We start from the raw sequence: 13,599 nt of genomic DNA, 5'->3' as shown, positions 1-13,599 counted from the left end.
AGTCCTTTAAGGACTTATCATCCATTGTTGCTTAACAATTGAGTTTCAAATTTAATTCTTAACCAGGAAAACAAGATAAAACAAGTCTCAACTCAAGGTCCATTTAAAGGCTCTTCTGGAGCTTTTGATCACTTGATCACACAATCTTCTTCCTGAGATTATGAATTATTATAAATGTGTTTTATTAATTTTGAACATACATGATTATGTTGGCATCACTGATGCTTACATACATTGAAAACATACTAATCCTATGCGCACCTTAACTTAAATTGTCGGAGGAAGCATGTTGTAAGTTGGACAGAACCAAAACCAGCTTCAGAATATTCCATCTTGAGGCAGAAAAATGTCCTTGGAAACATGCTTCATTGCTTCGCTGAGACTGCGTGTCATTTCCTGCCTTTCTTTTTATGCAATGGACATTGTGTGTTCTTGTAGAAAGAAAAAGCAGATAATTTACTACATATAGGTCATGCTAAAATGAAGCAACAGAGCTTAACACAGGAATGAAATATAAATAGAAAACTAGCGGTTAACATATTATTGGTAATAACAATTGGATGACATGACTGGGAAGCTCATATGGGCCTTAAAACAGAAATAACCAAAGGGACATATCCCACATTTCAATCTAGTTTTGATTACCTGGTAAGATTAAAATATTAAGAAACTGACAGCTTTTCTTATGATGATTATATTATCTGTGCGGCTTCCTCTTTGAGGACTCTCGACTCACCGGTACTTGAAATTCACAAAGCACTCCTGCAGGTGTAGATTAAACCCGGGTATTGCCTTAATCCAGTTTTACAGTCTGACTACATACCCTGTCGGATGTATTTTCCTTGCACACAATATCTTATATAATAATATTTTCAGTTTCTGCAATTGATACCCATCATCTACTGCACAATCTTTCATCTGTGAATCATATATAGGAACAATTATTTAAATGCAATACATAGTATAGAATAAGAAACTAAAATGACTTGTTAAGAGTCATGCTCAAATAGAAACAGGTACAGTAGCTACAGGGAACGTACTACACATACAGTAATATAAATATAAGAAAATAGTATGAATACAGTAATAATCTACAAAAATTCTCTTATTCTTTCATCATTACTACACCTGCTTGCAGGAAACCAGGAGCCAGTAAAGAGACTGGATTATCACTGTGCCACTGATATTACTCTTGAGAGACTGTTAATAAGAATTCATTAGGACATGAAGGAATTGGGGCAGATTACATTTGTCCTCCACTAGACGCCTGACTTTAGCTGGGATCAGAAAAGGTTTATATCTGTTTTCTCTCAGCTCCATTAAAGGTCATTTTACTGATTGTTTCACCTTTTCGATAATCTGATCCACTTTGTCTGATATTTATCTAGAGGTGGTTGTGCTCAGTTAGCTTTTTGGGTCACTGGCAGGGTGAAAAAGTCAAGAATCAATGTTTAAAAGGAGTGGACTTTCCTTGAACTTCAGTCCTGAGTACTTTGGGGTAGCAGTAAGATATGCCAAAGGGGTTTACTTTTTAACCTTCATCTGAGCATGCAGCAAAAAGATTTCAAAACACTTTCTAAATATATAGCTGTAAGCTCTGAAACACAGACCATGTGTTGACATGAATACAAAGGATAGTAGATTCATTTGCTAGATGCAAGTGTTGTAGTGTGAAAAGGTTAAATTAAAAAAAAAAAAAGAGTGAAAAAAAAAAAGTGCTGCATAAAAATCTTCTTGTGGTGTGCCTATAGTGAACAACTCATGCTGATCACAGATTGCTGTTGAAACGTGGTCTGTTTTCAGCATAGAGATCTGCAAATAGGCCTACACGAAATGGGGAATGGTGCCTCTGCATTTGAAGAAGTGGTAGCATTTAACATGAGTTGGTATTTTTCTGGGATAATTTAAACTAACTTTAACAATGATTTTCATATGTACAGTATAGCACGCTTTTTAAAAAAAAATCTATAGTATACCTATGGTTTTATTAAAAGTTTTTTCCAACAATATTCTATGCCCCTTATTGTCATGGCTCAGGTTCAGGAGGAATTAGTAGCATGACTCAGAGACACCGGTGAAAGTTCAAAACAGTTCACCTTTATTAAAGCTCGGCAGGCAGAGGCAGGCAAGGGCAAACAGTAGGCAAAGTCAGGGTGTGGGCAGAGATTGGTAACAGTCAGGCAAAATCCCAAAACGGTCAGGCAGGCAACTGGCAAGAAGGACAGTGTGAAAAGCACAGTAGACAACCTGGCAGGGAATGAAACAAAAATTGGCCGGTATAAGTACTAAGGGGTGATTAGGGAATCGGTGATTAGAGGGCAGGTCAGGGTCAGAAATGACAGGAGAGTTAGTAATATGGAGAAGGCAGAGGATGAATTAATGCATGAATGAGCTGTGACAATTATAAATGTTTTATGTTGTTCCTTGTTCACTCATCTTTTTGTTTCTTTTTTACAGGTATTCCATTCCCTATAATAGTAGCCTGGGCCATTGGAAAGTTGTACTATGAAAACGAACAGTAAGTATTCAAATCTATTGCCAAGTTCCTTTAATGTTTTCCTAAAATTTTCCTCAATTAAATACTGTTGATTCTTTTTTCTCCTCTGTCAACAGATGTTGGTTTGGTAAAGAACCTGGGAAATATATGGATTACATTTACCAGGGACCAGTTATTCTTGTGCTTCTGGTAAGTGACAACGCAGGAAGCCATTGCATTGTGCACACATGGCCATTATTTTCACATTATATGCTCGTAGTGTTTTTTCATAAAACACACATTTTACACTAACATAAGATTTATGACTAATGTCTGCTTGTGGGTGTAAACTGATTTTTTTTTAAAAATCTGCCCCTGAAAGGAAAATGGTTTTATAATGTAAGCCATTTCCATCCTGCAACTAGCCCGTGGAAAGGTGGAATTAATCTTCCTGATGGGTTAAGGCATTTTCACACTCAAGAATCCTGAAAAATAATTAATTGTATTCATAGAAATGTATCCACTGATGGTTATGTACAAGCTGTCACCAGCATGTTGTAGTGCAGTGACCAGTTCTGATTCGTGTGCTCCTCTGACACTGTCCTGTTTTTGACTGTCGCCCTCTACTCCTCCTACTCAATATTCAATGGGAAAAGTCTGTTCGCAGCCAAAAAATTGCTCTCGGTTTATTTCAGCGGAATACATTAGAACAGGTTTCAAAACTAATTATTTCCTTTTTTTTTCTAGATAAACTTTGTTTTCCTCTTCAACATAGTAAGAATTCTTATGACCAAACTAAGAGCTTCAACTACGTCTGAAACAATACAATACAGGTGAGTGGATTCTGTGCCTGATTGCGTACAATATAGAAATGAACGCTCCTTCTCCTGCTGTTTGCTCCTTCCAAGGACAACGTGCAGCGCTTTAAGGCTGTGAAGAAATGCATTTTTAGCATCGAAGTAGCTAATTTAGAAAGCTGATGTAAATGACAATAAAATCAAATCACTGCAAGTACTGTAATAGTGGAGAACCATTATTGTTTTTATGGCTTTTTATGGCTGTGTGCTCATTCAGGCTAAGTATTGTCTGTAATTGCAGTTATTGCTGGTAAATGAAAAACAATAAATCACAATAAGACCTTAGAACTGTTTTTTTATGTGTTTTACTCAAACAGTGACACTTCAAACAAGTAAAGCATTTTTTTTGGGCACAAAGTGGTCAAAAAATCTCCCCCAAAATCCTTTCTAATCATTCACGTGTTAATTTTTTCAGTTGTAGTTTCAGTACGTTTCCTACAAAACTTCCAAAATTATAGGACAGATGGTCAAATTAAGTTACATGGCAGTTTCCTTGAAAATCAAAGGTGAAATTTAATTTGTCGTGTTACAGTAATCTCCTCTAAAGCCGATGGGAGACAGTAGAAAGGATTGAGGACTATGTTCTAAAAAATGCTGCGGTGGATGTGCCTTTCAGAGTTTTTTTTTTTTTTTTTTTTTAATGAAGTCAAAAAAAACAAATTGACCTGAGTGAGCACAAGGTAGTTGCAGTCCTTGTATGCAAGAGGCCATTTCATTTAGTCCCACCGGTAAACTTCAGAGGTGGGAAAACCTGTCATGTTTCTGAGAGGACTTGATGAGTGAGTAATTGCAGAGATTTGGTTTGTACTTGAGAAAGGTGAGCCGTGTGCCATCCTTTTTTATGCTGTTATGCTGTGCATGTGACTACTGAAATTGTGAGTTTATTTTCATTCGCCTTTTATTGCCGTGTCAAGTGTATTTTCCTCCTAACAGGGATTGTTTCGAATTTATGGCGGTGTTTACGGTGTCACAGGTCTCACAACTTAAATTCAGGCTTTTCAGACTAGAGCTGGATTAATGGTTGTTGGGGCGACAGATATGCTGATGTGAGCCATGCAGATTTAAATGAGTGGGGGATATGTGTGTCAGTCATGAATTGTTGACCTCAGAATAGAACATAATGGTTCCTTTCGAAAATGCTGCTGGTTTTAACTGAATTGCATGAACAGGGTAGACAAGGAAGTGAATTTGACAAGGAAAGATGGGATTTTTCTTTAAAGTTCTGGCCTGTCACAACACGTCGAGACCATTGGCAGAAAATATTTTTTTGAATAATATTTCTTCGCTTTAAACATCTTGAGTTTCGAGATTTTGAAAAACGCCTTTGGTTGGCGTTCGTCCTCCTCCAGCATTACACTTGCTTTGTCTTTTTAGCTCGCTCTTTATTCCATCAGGAAGGACCCCGTCTAATGGGCAGCTCAAGTGATTATTTTAAAAACTCTTTTTGACTTATTAACATCTTTTATTATCGGGAAGAAAAAGCACAGTCTTTGTTAATGCATCACGAAAATGTATGACTACATTACCAAATAAAAAGGATAAACACTTTAAAAAAAATCTAGTTTTCACAGTGCTTACAACTGATCTTCAAAGCCTTAGTGAATGATTTGTTAACTATTTATAAAGTTTGTCAGTTAGAGTGCATCTCATAAACCCTTTATAAAGAGTGCCTTGATAGAAAGTGGTACCCATCTTGCAAAGTAGACTTCATAATAATGTTTTGATACTGTGAGAAGCAAAGTGGTAGTAGGTGTGTTTTTCCCACTCTGCCACTGACGCAGGATGACGTATTTTCTAAAAACCAACTCAGATGAAATCCAAGTTCTTGTTGTAGCGTTGTTATAAATGAGGTTCCATCCTTGTCTTCACAGAAAAGCCGTGAAAGCAACACTGGTCTTGCTACCTCTGCTGGGCATCACCTACATGCTCTTCTTTGTGAATCCGGGGGAGGATGACATCTCACAAATTGTTTTCATCTATTTCAACTCCTTTTTACAGTCTTTCCAGGTGAGAATAAGGATAATGATACAATGTGACGCTGGCCTAGAGAACCGGCACACACTGACCATAAAGCGAGCGTGTGAATGTGATTTCATAATGTGTTTTATCATCGAGTTGTATCACTTCTTTTAGGATGTCTTTTCAGGTTATGAGCCTGCTTGTGGGAAGATGATTTGAAGTAGCATTCTGGCTGGGCTTACACACAATATGGCCCTTCTGCCTCATGTTCAGTGCTCTCAGCTGTCAGGATTAACAGGGGCACATGGGCACGAGCTCTGCTCTGTGGTCTATTTTTTTTATTTTTATATTTATTTATTTTTTGAATCTCTCTATGTACTGTGTTTAAATGTAAGACTGAGCGGGAGGAAAAAGGAAAAAGGGATTTCAAGCAGAGTTTCTTCATATTAAAGAATAATTTTTGGCATGAAAACATTTCTCATAAAATTTAACACATACTTTGCCCTTTTATTTCATGACTGCAGCATCTGAATGCTCTTATGTTTAATTAAGGTGCCTTTACACAATACTTTCACACTTCCTACTTCTAATTGTAATATGTCTTATTCTGCAGGGGTTCTTTGTGTCAGTATTTTACTGCTTTCTTAATGGAGAGGTGAGTCACTGGAGTTTTGCAAAAGACTCAGTATTTATGAATTTCATTTAATTTTGAAATGTCTTTCTTGATATAAAATCCCAAATGTATTTCCTTGATTAGTTTGGTAATATTTATTGGACTTACCTCATAGGTGACACTTTTAAAGTTCAAACAGAGGTATGATCAGGTAGCTTTCAAAAGAGAGAAAAAAACTGCTAAAAGAGTTTCTGTTCCATCAGTGAAATTGTACCAATATGATGATAAAACCCCTTAATTGAGCTCCGTCATTTTCATCTAATTGAAATAAAAGCCCATGGCTTGATATCCAGCTGTTTGAAAGTCATCAATGCCATTTAAATATTACACATTTGTCAGTAATTGTGAAAAATAAAGGACCCTCTTGTAGCTCTCTCCCAGCCCCCGAATAATTGAAATGCTGGGGTGGAGAGACGGTTAATTTGATGATTAATTGTGAGGAATTTAAGTCACCCCCCTCTTGTAAAATTATTTAATGCAAGTTCAAGATTGCGACTGGAAGAAAAGATTGCGTGGTGTTAAGGTTATGTGTTAAGGTCATGTGCTTACACAGATGCGGGGAGTTTTCTTGTTTGTAGTAATTCTTCTTCCTCTCGCCTGGTACCTGATTTGAAAGGTAATAAAAAGGTGGGGAAATGCTTTGTTGGGCATGGTTCAAAATGTTTCCACATTTGGCCTGTAAAACATTTACAGTGATAACAAAAGGTTATTTCAATAAACCCAAAAATGTAAATTCTTTAAGAAATTCCACATATGGTACACTTTGCTCTTACATTGTTTCTGGACTGTTTGTAGGATTCAACATTAAAGAAGGAGCTTGAAATGAGCTTGTTCACTTTCTTGCCAAAAGTTAGATGAGTGGATCTTTTTATTTCCTTAAACAAGAAAATTGACACACCTCTCATATATGTCTCTTAAGTATGAAGCTACTGCCAGGAGACACTTAGCTTAGCATAAAGACTGAAAACAAGGGGAAACAGCTAGTCTGGGTCTGTTCAAAGATAAAAACAAAAATCTGCCTACCAAAACCTTTGAATCTCACTAATTAACATTTTGTATCTTATATCCGGCTTATCTTATATCTATAGCTTTTTCCCCTCGGTTTTCTGTCTTTATGCTAAGCTAACTGTTTTCCCATTTAGCTTTTGGAATGAAAGCCAGAGACAGAATAGCTGGTCTGACTCTCTCCAAAAAAAAAAAAAAAGAATTAAAAAATCTGCCTACCAGCGCCTCACGCAATTAACACATTATATTTGTTTGTTTAATCCGTAGGCCCACAAAAACCAAACAAGTAAGGTGTTAATTAGTGATCTTTAAAAGGGCTTCCAGTCATTATGCTGGGCTAAGCTAACTGTATCCTGGCCGTTAGCTTCGTACTCAATGGAATGTCAAACTATTACCTCAACAAAAAACCAAGGTAAAGGTATGAAGTTGTAGCATTTCCTCTTCTCTGCGCACATTAAGTAGTTACAATAAGTCTAATAATACCACTCTTTATCCTCAACATTTAAGGTACGTTCTGCAGTAAGGAAACGGTGGCATCGCTGGCAGGACAACCACGCCCTTCGAGTGAGAGTGGCACGAGCCATGTCCATCCCCACATCTCCAACCAGGATCAGCTTCCACAGCATCAAACAGACCACAGCTGTGTGACCAGGGGGACAAGCACATGCTGTAATCTCCACTAAAGCATCTGAGGGAACAGACTTACTCGTTTTTTTTTTTTTTCCCCGGTCCGAATAATGAAGTGATTTACAGAACAAACTGATTCCTCTGACAAGGCCACAGTGTGTCAGATGTGACTTCTGTTGACTGGTGAGAAAAACAAACAGCACCTAAAATTACACTTTAACTGCACATGAAGTAGAATGGACACATAAGATGGTGGATTTATACCCCGTAACATACTGTACATGAGGTATGAGGGTTTGAGGGCGTATTTAAAAGACATAAAACAGACATCATCATCAAACTGTCACATCACAACAAGTCTTATCGTCTGATCTTACAGTCTTCTTGTTGTTGTCATCTTACTGCTCTGTGGTTATAAGTGGAGCAAGATAATCCTACGAGATTCGCAGCAGGATACTTCATACACTTGTGGGAATGTGGCTCCGTTGTTAGTTTGTGTGAGTGCAACGAGGAATACTTGCATTGACTAAGATGCATTCATAATGTTGCCAAAACAGCCATTTGTATTATGCTGTATGTTAAACATAAAAATTAAAAAAATGCTTTTTGAGTTAACTGCTCCCTGGCATCAACAGCCTGCTTTTGACAGCTTGGAAAGAAGCTTTGGGGAAGAAGATGGTTCACCTGAATTAAATATAAAAAAAACTGTACAGAACAAAAGGCATACGATTTAAAAGTGCCACTGCTCTCTGCACTGAAAAGGGACTCAAAATAATTTAAGTGTGAAGTGAATAATTTGTATTCACCAGAACACTTTCCTAACAGGTATACTGAACGTTTTGCTCAATGTGATTTATTACAACTATGCCATTCTCATGGAGTCTTTATAATGTTTCCTCAGAGGAGTCTCCTCCTTTAAGTCTGTGTTCTTTTATACAATGTTGAAGTTTTAGTCTCGTACTGTACTGTTTTAAAATAGTTATTCACAAGATAAGCTTCCTCTCTAATGCTGTGTTCCAGCTATTTGTTTCCACCATTGTTTTTTCCCCCTTGTTGGATTTAGCTTTTTTCCCTTCAGAGGAGGGTGCAAACATAAAGAGCAATTTTTTGTGTTATGTGTTTGAATTTCCTGAGGCTGATGGATGAGCAGTCCTCAATTAAAGCTCTCTCCCCAACTAGTAAAGATAAAGGTTTTTATGTATATATGTATATATATATATATATATATATATATATATATATATATATATATACACACACACATATATATACATATATATTATGAATATGTATATGTGTGTGTGTATATATATATGTGTGTGTGTGTATATGTGTGTGTATATATGTATATACACACACACATATATATATATATATATATATATATATATATATACGCACATATATATATATACACACACAGATATATATATGTGTATATATATGTATATGTGCGTGTATATATACATATATATGCATTTATATATATATATACGTGTGTGTGTGTGTGTGTATGAAAGTGATTTGAAGTCATTTATGTATTATAAGTTATATGTGTGTTAAGTGCCATGCATGGCTTTATCATGCAAGCACAGTGGAAGCAGATTAAATTCTTTTGGCCTTTTAAAATCCATGAGGCTTTCTCTCTCAGTGTCAGAACTAAGCTGCTGGTTCAAGAGAAGAGAAGCTTGATGTAGTGAGCACCAATCGCTGTCCCTGGTCAGATCAACATACTGCCGGGCAACAACAACAACTCTTACTCAGGCTGCTCACACAGTAATACTTGGAACCGCTATCTATGTGCAATGACTAACAAAACTGCCTTTGTTTTCTACAAAAGGATAAAGAGGGGAGAGGAAGCCTTAGTTTTGAATAGGATTTGAACATCAAAAAAGGTCTGCTTTCATGCAGATGTTCCTCTGTGTGTCCCTATATTCATCAGAAAGACTATTTTGGTCTGTCAGGTGGAACAATTAAGAATAGTTTGAAATTTTGGGATATATGCTCATTCAATTTGTTGCAAAGAATTAGATGAGACGATCTATTCAACTGTCATGTCTTTTTTTTAATTATGAAGTTGAAGCCGGCAGCTGGTTAGCTTAGCTAGCATAAAGACTGGAAACTGGGAAACAGCTAGCCCGGCCGTGTCCGAAGGAGTCTTTGAAGGTTGCCTAGCAACCTTGTGGCGGCAATAAGACTCCGGGAAATCACAGTCTTTATGCTAAGCTAAGCGGCCCCTATTTGTAGATTCATGTTTAGTGTAGAGCCATGACAGTGGTATTGATCTTCTCATCTAACTCTTGGTAAGAGAGTGAACAAGCATATTTCCCCAAAATATTGGACATTTTAAAAAAATAATAATCTTGTTTTATTATATATTTACTTTGGTTTGTATTTATTTATTTGTGTGTTATTTATCTCTTTATATTTTTTACAAGGATTTGATACAGGAATAAAATCCACTGGATCTGCAGTCATGCGTTGGAGTAAAAAAAAAGTAAAATATTCTAAACTTCTGTGAGATCTGTGATGAAATGTATTTGAGGGTGTTGTACAGAGTATAAAATAATTCAGCAGTCTTTGTTTTAAAATGTAAATTTCGAATTTGTATTTTGTAAACTTTTGTTACATTACTTCAGACATGTTTTTTGTTGATGTGCTGCTAAAGTGGACTGATATTATCTGTTATGTCAAATGTCGATCATCCAAAGTGATTTTAAATATTTTCATCTCTGTTTCCTGCATCAGAGCTTGTGCAGCTGTAACACACTGCACACGCTGTCGTCGCCTCATATGAAACACAGAAAGTCCATTACAGAATCGTTGTGAAATATTTTCATACATAAATAAGTAAATAAATAATTTATTCAAACTCACCAAAGAGACAAACTATGTTTACCAACATGCAGAATTTCTATTGTCTACATATTTCTATTGTTCCCACTGTACTTCGTGGACCAAATATTGTTGGCGTTATTTTGTACACCATTTCTTGTACATGATTAAATGTATTCAATGCAGTGTGTGTCAGATTTGGTAACCTATAACTGAACATTTGACCAACTGACTTTATGGAAAACTCTTTGTTGAACCAGCCATGTTGCCTTACAAACAAAAGGAAATGCATTTTCTTTTTCTTTTTTTTTTGTGAAAAGGAAGCTAATGTCTCTGTAAATGATATATCATTGTGTTACTGATATACATTTGTACATGCACATGCGAAATGAAAAATATTTAAATTAAAAATCATACTCATTACTTATTTCTGTTCTCTGGCTTTTCATGAGAACAAACTTCTCACATATTCGAGGGAGCTTGTAAACAACAGTTATCAGTGCTTGCAAGAGGATAGGATGCATTTTGTCTGTTCAGTTACACTGGGCAATTTGACATTAACCACAGACTGCACTAATAGGATCTGTTTAGTTGACTCATTTGCTATTTATCTCTCCTATCTCCAAGCAGTGTATGAAATAAAATCTTGTAATGACTCAATCAAGTAATTATTCTTATGATATAGTAGACTACTGCAGCTTCACTGGCACTGTGGCATGTAATTGTCTTTTAAATATAGTTTTTAGTGATGGAATTGAAGATGCCCTGAGAGAGTGCCTGCTCATTTATCTAATATGAATCGAGATATAGTTTCATACATGTCAGGATGTGCTGGAGTGAAGTGGAGCAGAAACTACTGCCTGTGCCTAGAACCCTCAGGACTTGAGTTATGCATCCCCAAACAATTAGTCAGGACTCTGATGCAGCCTAATAAAGGCTTGTTGTGACGATTAATGCTTTTGATTGTTGACAACAGCATGAAAGGCAGACAGTAGATGAGATATTATGCAGTGTGCCAATGCCAGAGCGAGCAGCACATCTGCACTTCATTGTGGATTGATTGCCCTGAGCTCCCTTGTGTCTATATTGAACTCTATTTCACCAGTCATGGTTGTCATGCCAGTAAATGACTGGCATGACAACCTGAGGCTACAACTACAGCCTTAACAATGCTTTGTCATTTATAATCTTATGATGAGGTGACTCCCATAACACTATGTATTAACTTCAAAACAAAAAACAAAGATATGTCAAGGGTGATTGATCACTTGAGGAATTATTACTTTTAGAAAGAATGGTCTCCTCCAAAATATAAATCCTGAGTGGCATCCTTTAAAGAGCACCCTATTTTTTTACACACAAAGTCAGTTTATTTGTCATTGGGATTACTACTCAGCCTGTGAAAACAGCTGTATAATGTTTTCAGTGGCTCCTGGGGAGGCTTGTCAAGTCTGACCAGTCAAGTGTTGGAGAGTAATTTAAAACAGTCTGTGTTCAGGCTCTAGCCAGGAATTTTAGAAATACTAAGCTCTTCGGTCCAAGTCCCTGCAATTGCTTCTATCCTCAACCTTGAAAATTTTGGCCAGACATGAAATGGAAAGGATAAAAAAAATGTTTTAATTATTTGAAATCTTCAATTACATTTTTGAAGGTGTTATTTCCCAACATCAAACTCTAAATGTTGTTTCAAAGCCTTTTACACACATCAAAGAATACCATTCAGGGTGGTAAAAGTGAATATCCTTTAATTATTGATTTAGTTTGTTGGCGTAGGAGCAGTCAAGATTAAGGAGCCTATATTGTTTAGAATGTAATGTAATTTCCCCTAAAGTTGCTAGTACTCAAAATTCCCAGAAAAATACGGAGGACAGGACCCTGCCTGTGTTACAAAATGGGGCCATGGAGTTTGACATTTTTTTTGGGGGGGGGGGTCTGATGAAAATACTACTGGTTGCATGATGGGAACTGCGGGGTCCCACACTGTGGGGTCTCTTCTTTTTTTAAGGTGTCTTTAGTGACCCAACTTAAAGGAAGTGCAATACTAAATAGTTCCACCTTTAACTGTTGTACAGTTCAAGTGAAGCACCACAACCTTTATGTTTATAATAGTAACAGCAGATGCAAAATGTCTAGGTTGAGTATATTAAATTAAATCCTAATTAATTTCCATTACAATGTTCAACATGTAAAATATTTTTTCCATTGGTTAGAGTAAAGTAACGTGACTGTTCCATGAAGCACCTGTTGCCAACAAATCATTCACTACTGGGAAACAATGTTAAACTGATGCTCTTGGTGGCGGTATGGTGGTATGCATTTGGGCTTATTTTATGTAAGCTGAAAATCAGAGGTGCCAATAGATTTATATGCTTTAGCTCAATCCTTTGGCCAATAAAAATGTAAATGGAATGAGAAATACAGTATCTGTCTGATGAATCAAAGCAATCAAGCCAAGACAAAGAATGTAAAAGGAGAATGTTTGATTTCAGCAATATATTTGTCCTAAGGAAGAGCCATTGGGAACTGGGGTTGAATAAGATTAAAATGCATTTTGACAAGGACAGCATTGCTCTTTACCTGGAATCACATCAAGGAAATGATTTCATTATGATACAGCTGGTTGACTGAATTACTGAAGCTCAGAAGTTGAGTCAGAATATCCCAGCAACCATAAACTGGTGCTGTGCTGGAGGTCCAGTGGAAAATTGGCTGTGCACAAATAATGGCTAAATATATAGCCTGACGCTCAGGCTGGAAGTTGAGACCTGACTGGCAGAGATGTTCGATGTGTGTTGAAGGCCAGCAGAGATGACCTGACATATTAATATTAAAATTAAAATAGCATGTATGAATTTGTTTCCAAATTTGTTTATCCCCTGACAAGCCGATGGGTGAGTCATTACCAACTCATGTTGTGCAGCCAAACAATGTTCAAACCCATTTTCGAAGAGGCGAAACGTGTATATATTTTGGGGATATATGTATAAAATGATGCACATCAGATTGATGATCGGAAATAAATGTGGAAAACTTAAGGGGCTCGCTATCTTTAGCCTCAGTCGGCTCGGCCAACGTGAACCTACTGGTATTTCATGGGGCTAGTCAGCCCACTGTTAGCAACACGGCAGTTGGCAAAACACAGCTAAGCAATAAGCAAACACAAACCA

The 13,599-nt window shown here is 36.7% G+C and overlaps 1 protein-coding gene across 4 annotated transcripts in view; it reads left to right on the top strand.

Annotated features, from left to right (window-relative positions):
* LOC120798558 (corticotropin-releasing factor receptor 2) overlaps positions 1-8,774 on the top strand; it is a 31,401-nt gene extending 22,627 nt beyond the window's left edge. Inside the window, exons 7-12 of one of the 4 annotated variants that reach the window (XM_040142914.1) lie at positions 2,458-2,518; positions 2,614-2,686; positions 3,224-3,309; positions 5,205-5,340; positions 5,906-5,947; positions 7,478-8,774. In XM_040142914.1, the coding sequence (XP_039998848.1) occupies positions 2,458-2,518; positions 2,614-2,686; positions 3,224-3,309; positions 5,205-5,340; positions 5,906-5,947; positions 7,478-7,618 (539 nt within the window). In that variant the 3' untranslated portion in view covers positions 7,619-8,774. The other 3 variants (XM_040142917.1, XM_040142915.1, XM_040142918.1) reach the window with 3 other exon arrangements.
* Positions 8,775-13,599: the final 4,825 nt, after the last annotated feature.

The sequence above is a fragment of the Xiphias gladius genome, chromosome 14 (genome assembly GCF_016859285.1).
Source record: "Xiphias gladius isolate SHS-SW01 ecotype Sanya breed wild chromosome 14, ASM1685928v1, whole genome shotgun sequence".
Taxonomy (NCBI): Eukaryota; Metazoa; Chordata; class Actinopteri; order Istiophoriformes; family Xiphiidae; genus Xiphias; species Xiphias gladius.
The sequence above is the reverse complement of the archived record's forward strand: the minus strand, read 5'-3'. Positions and strand labels throughout refer to the sequence as shown.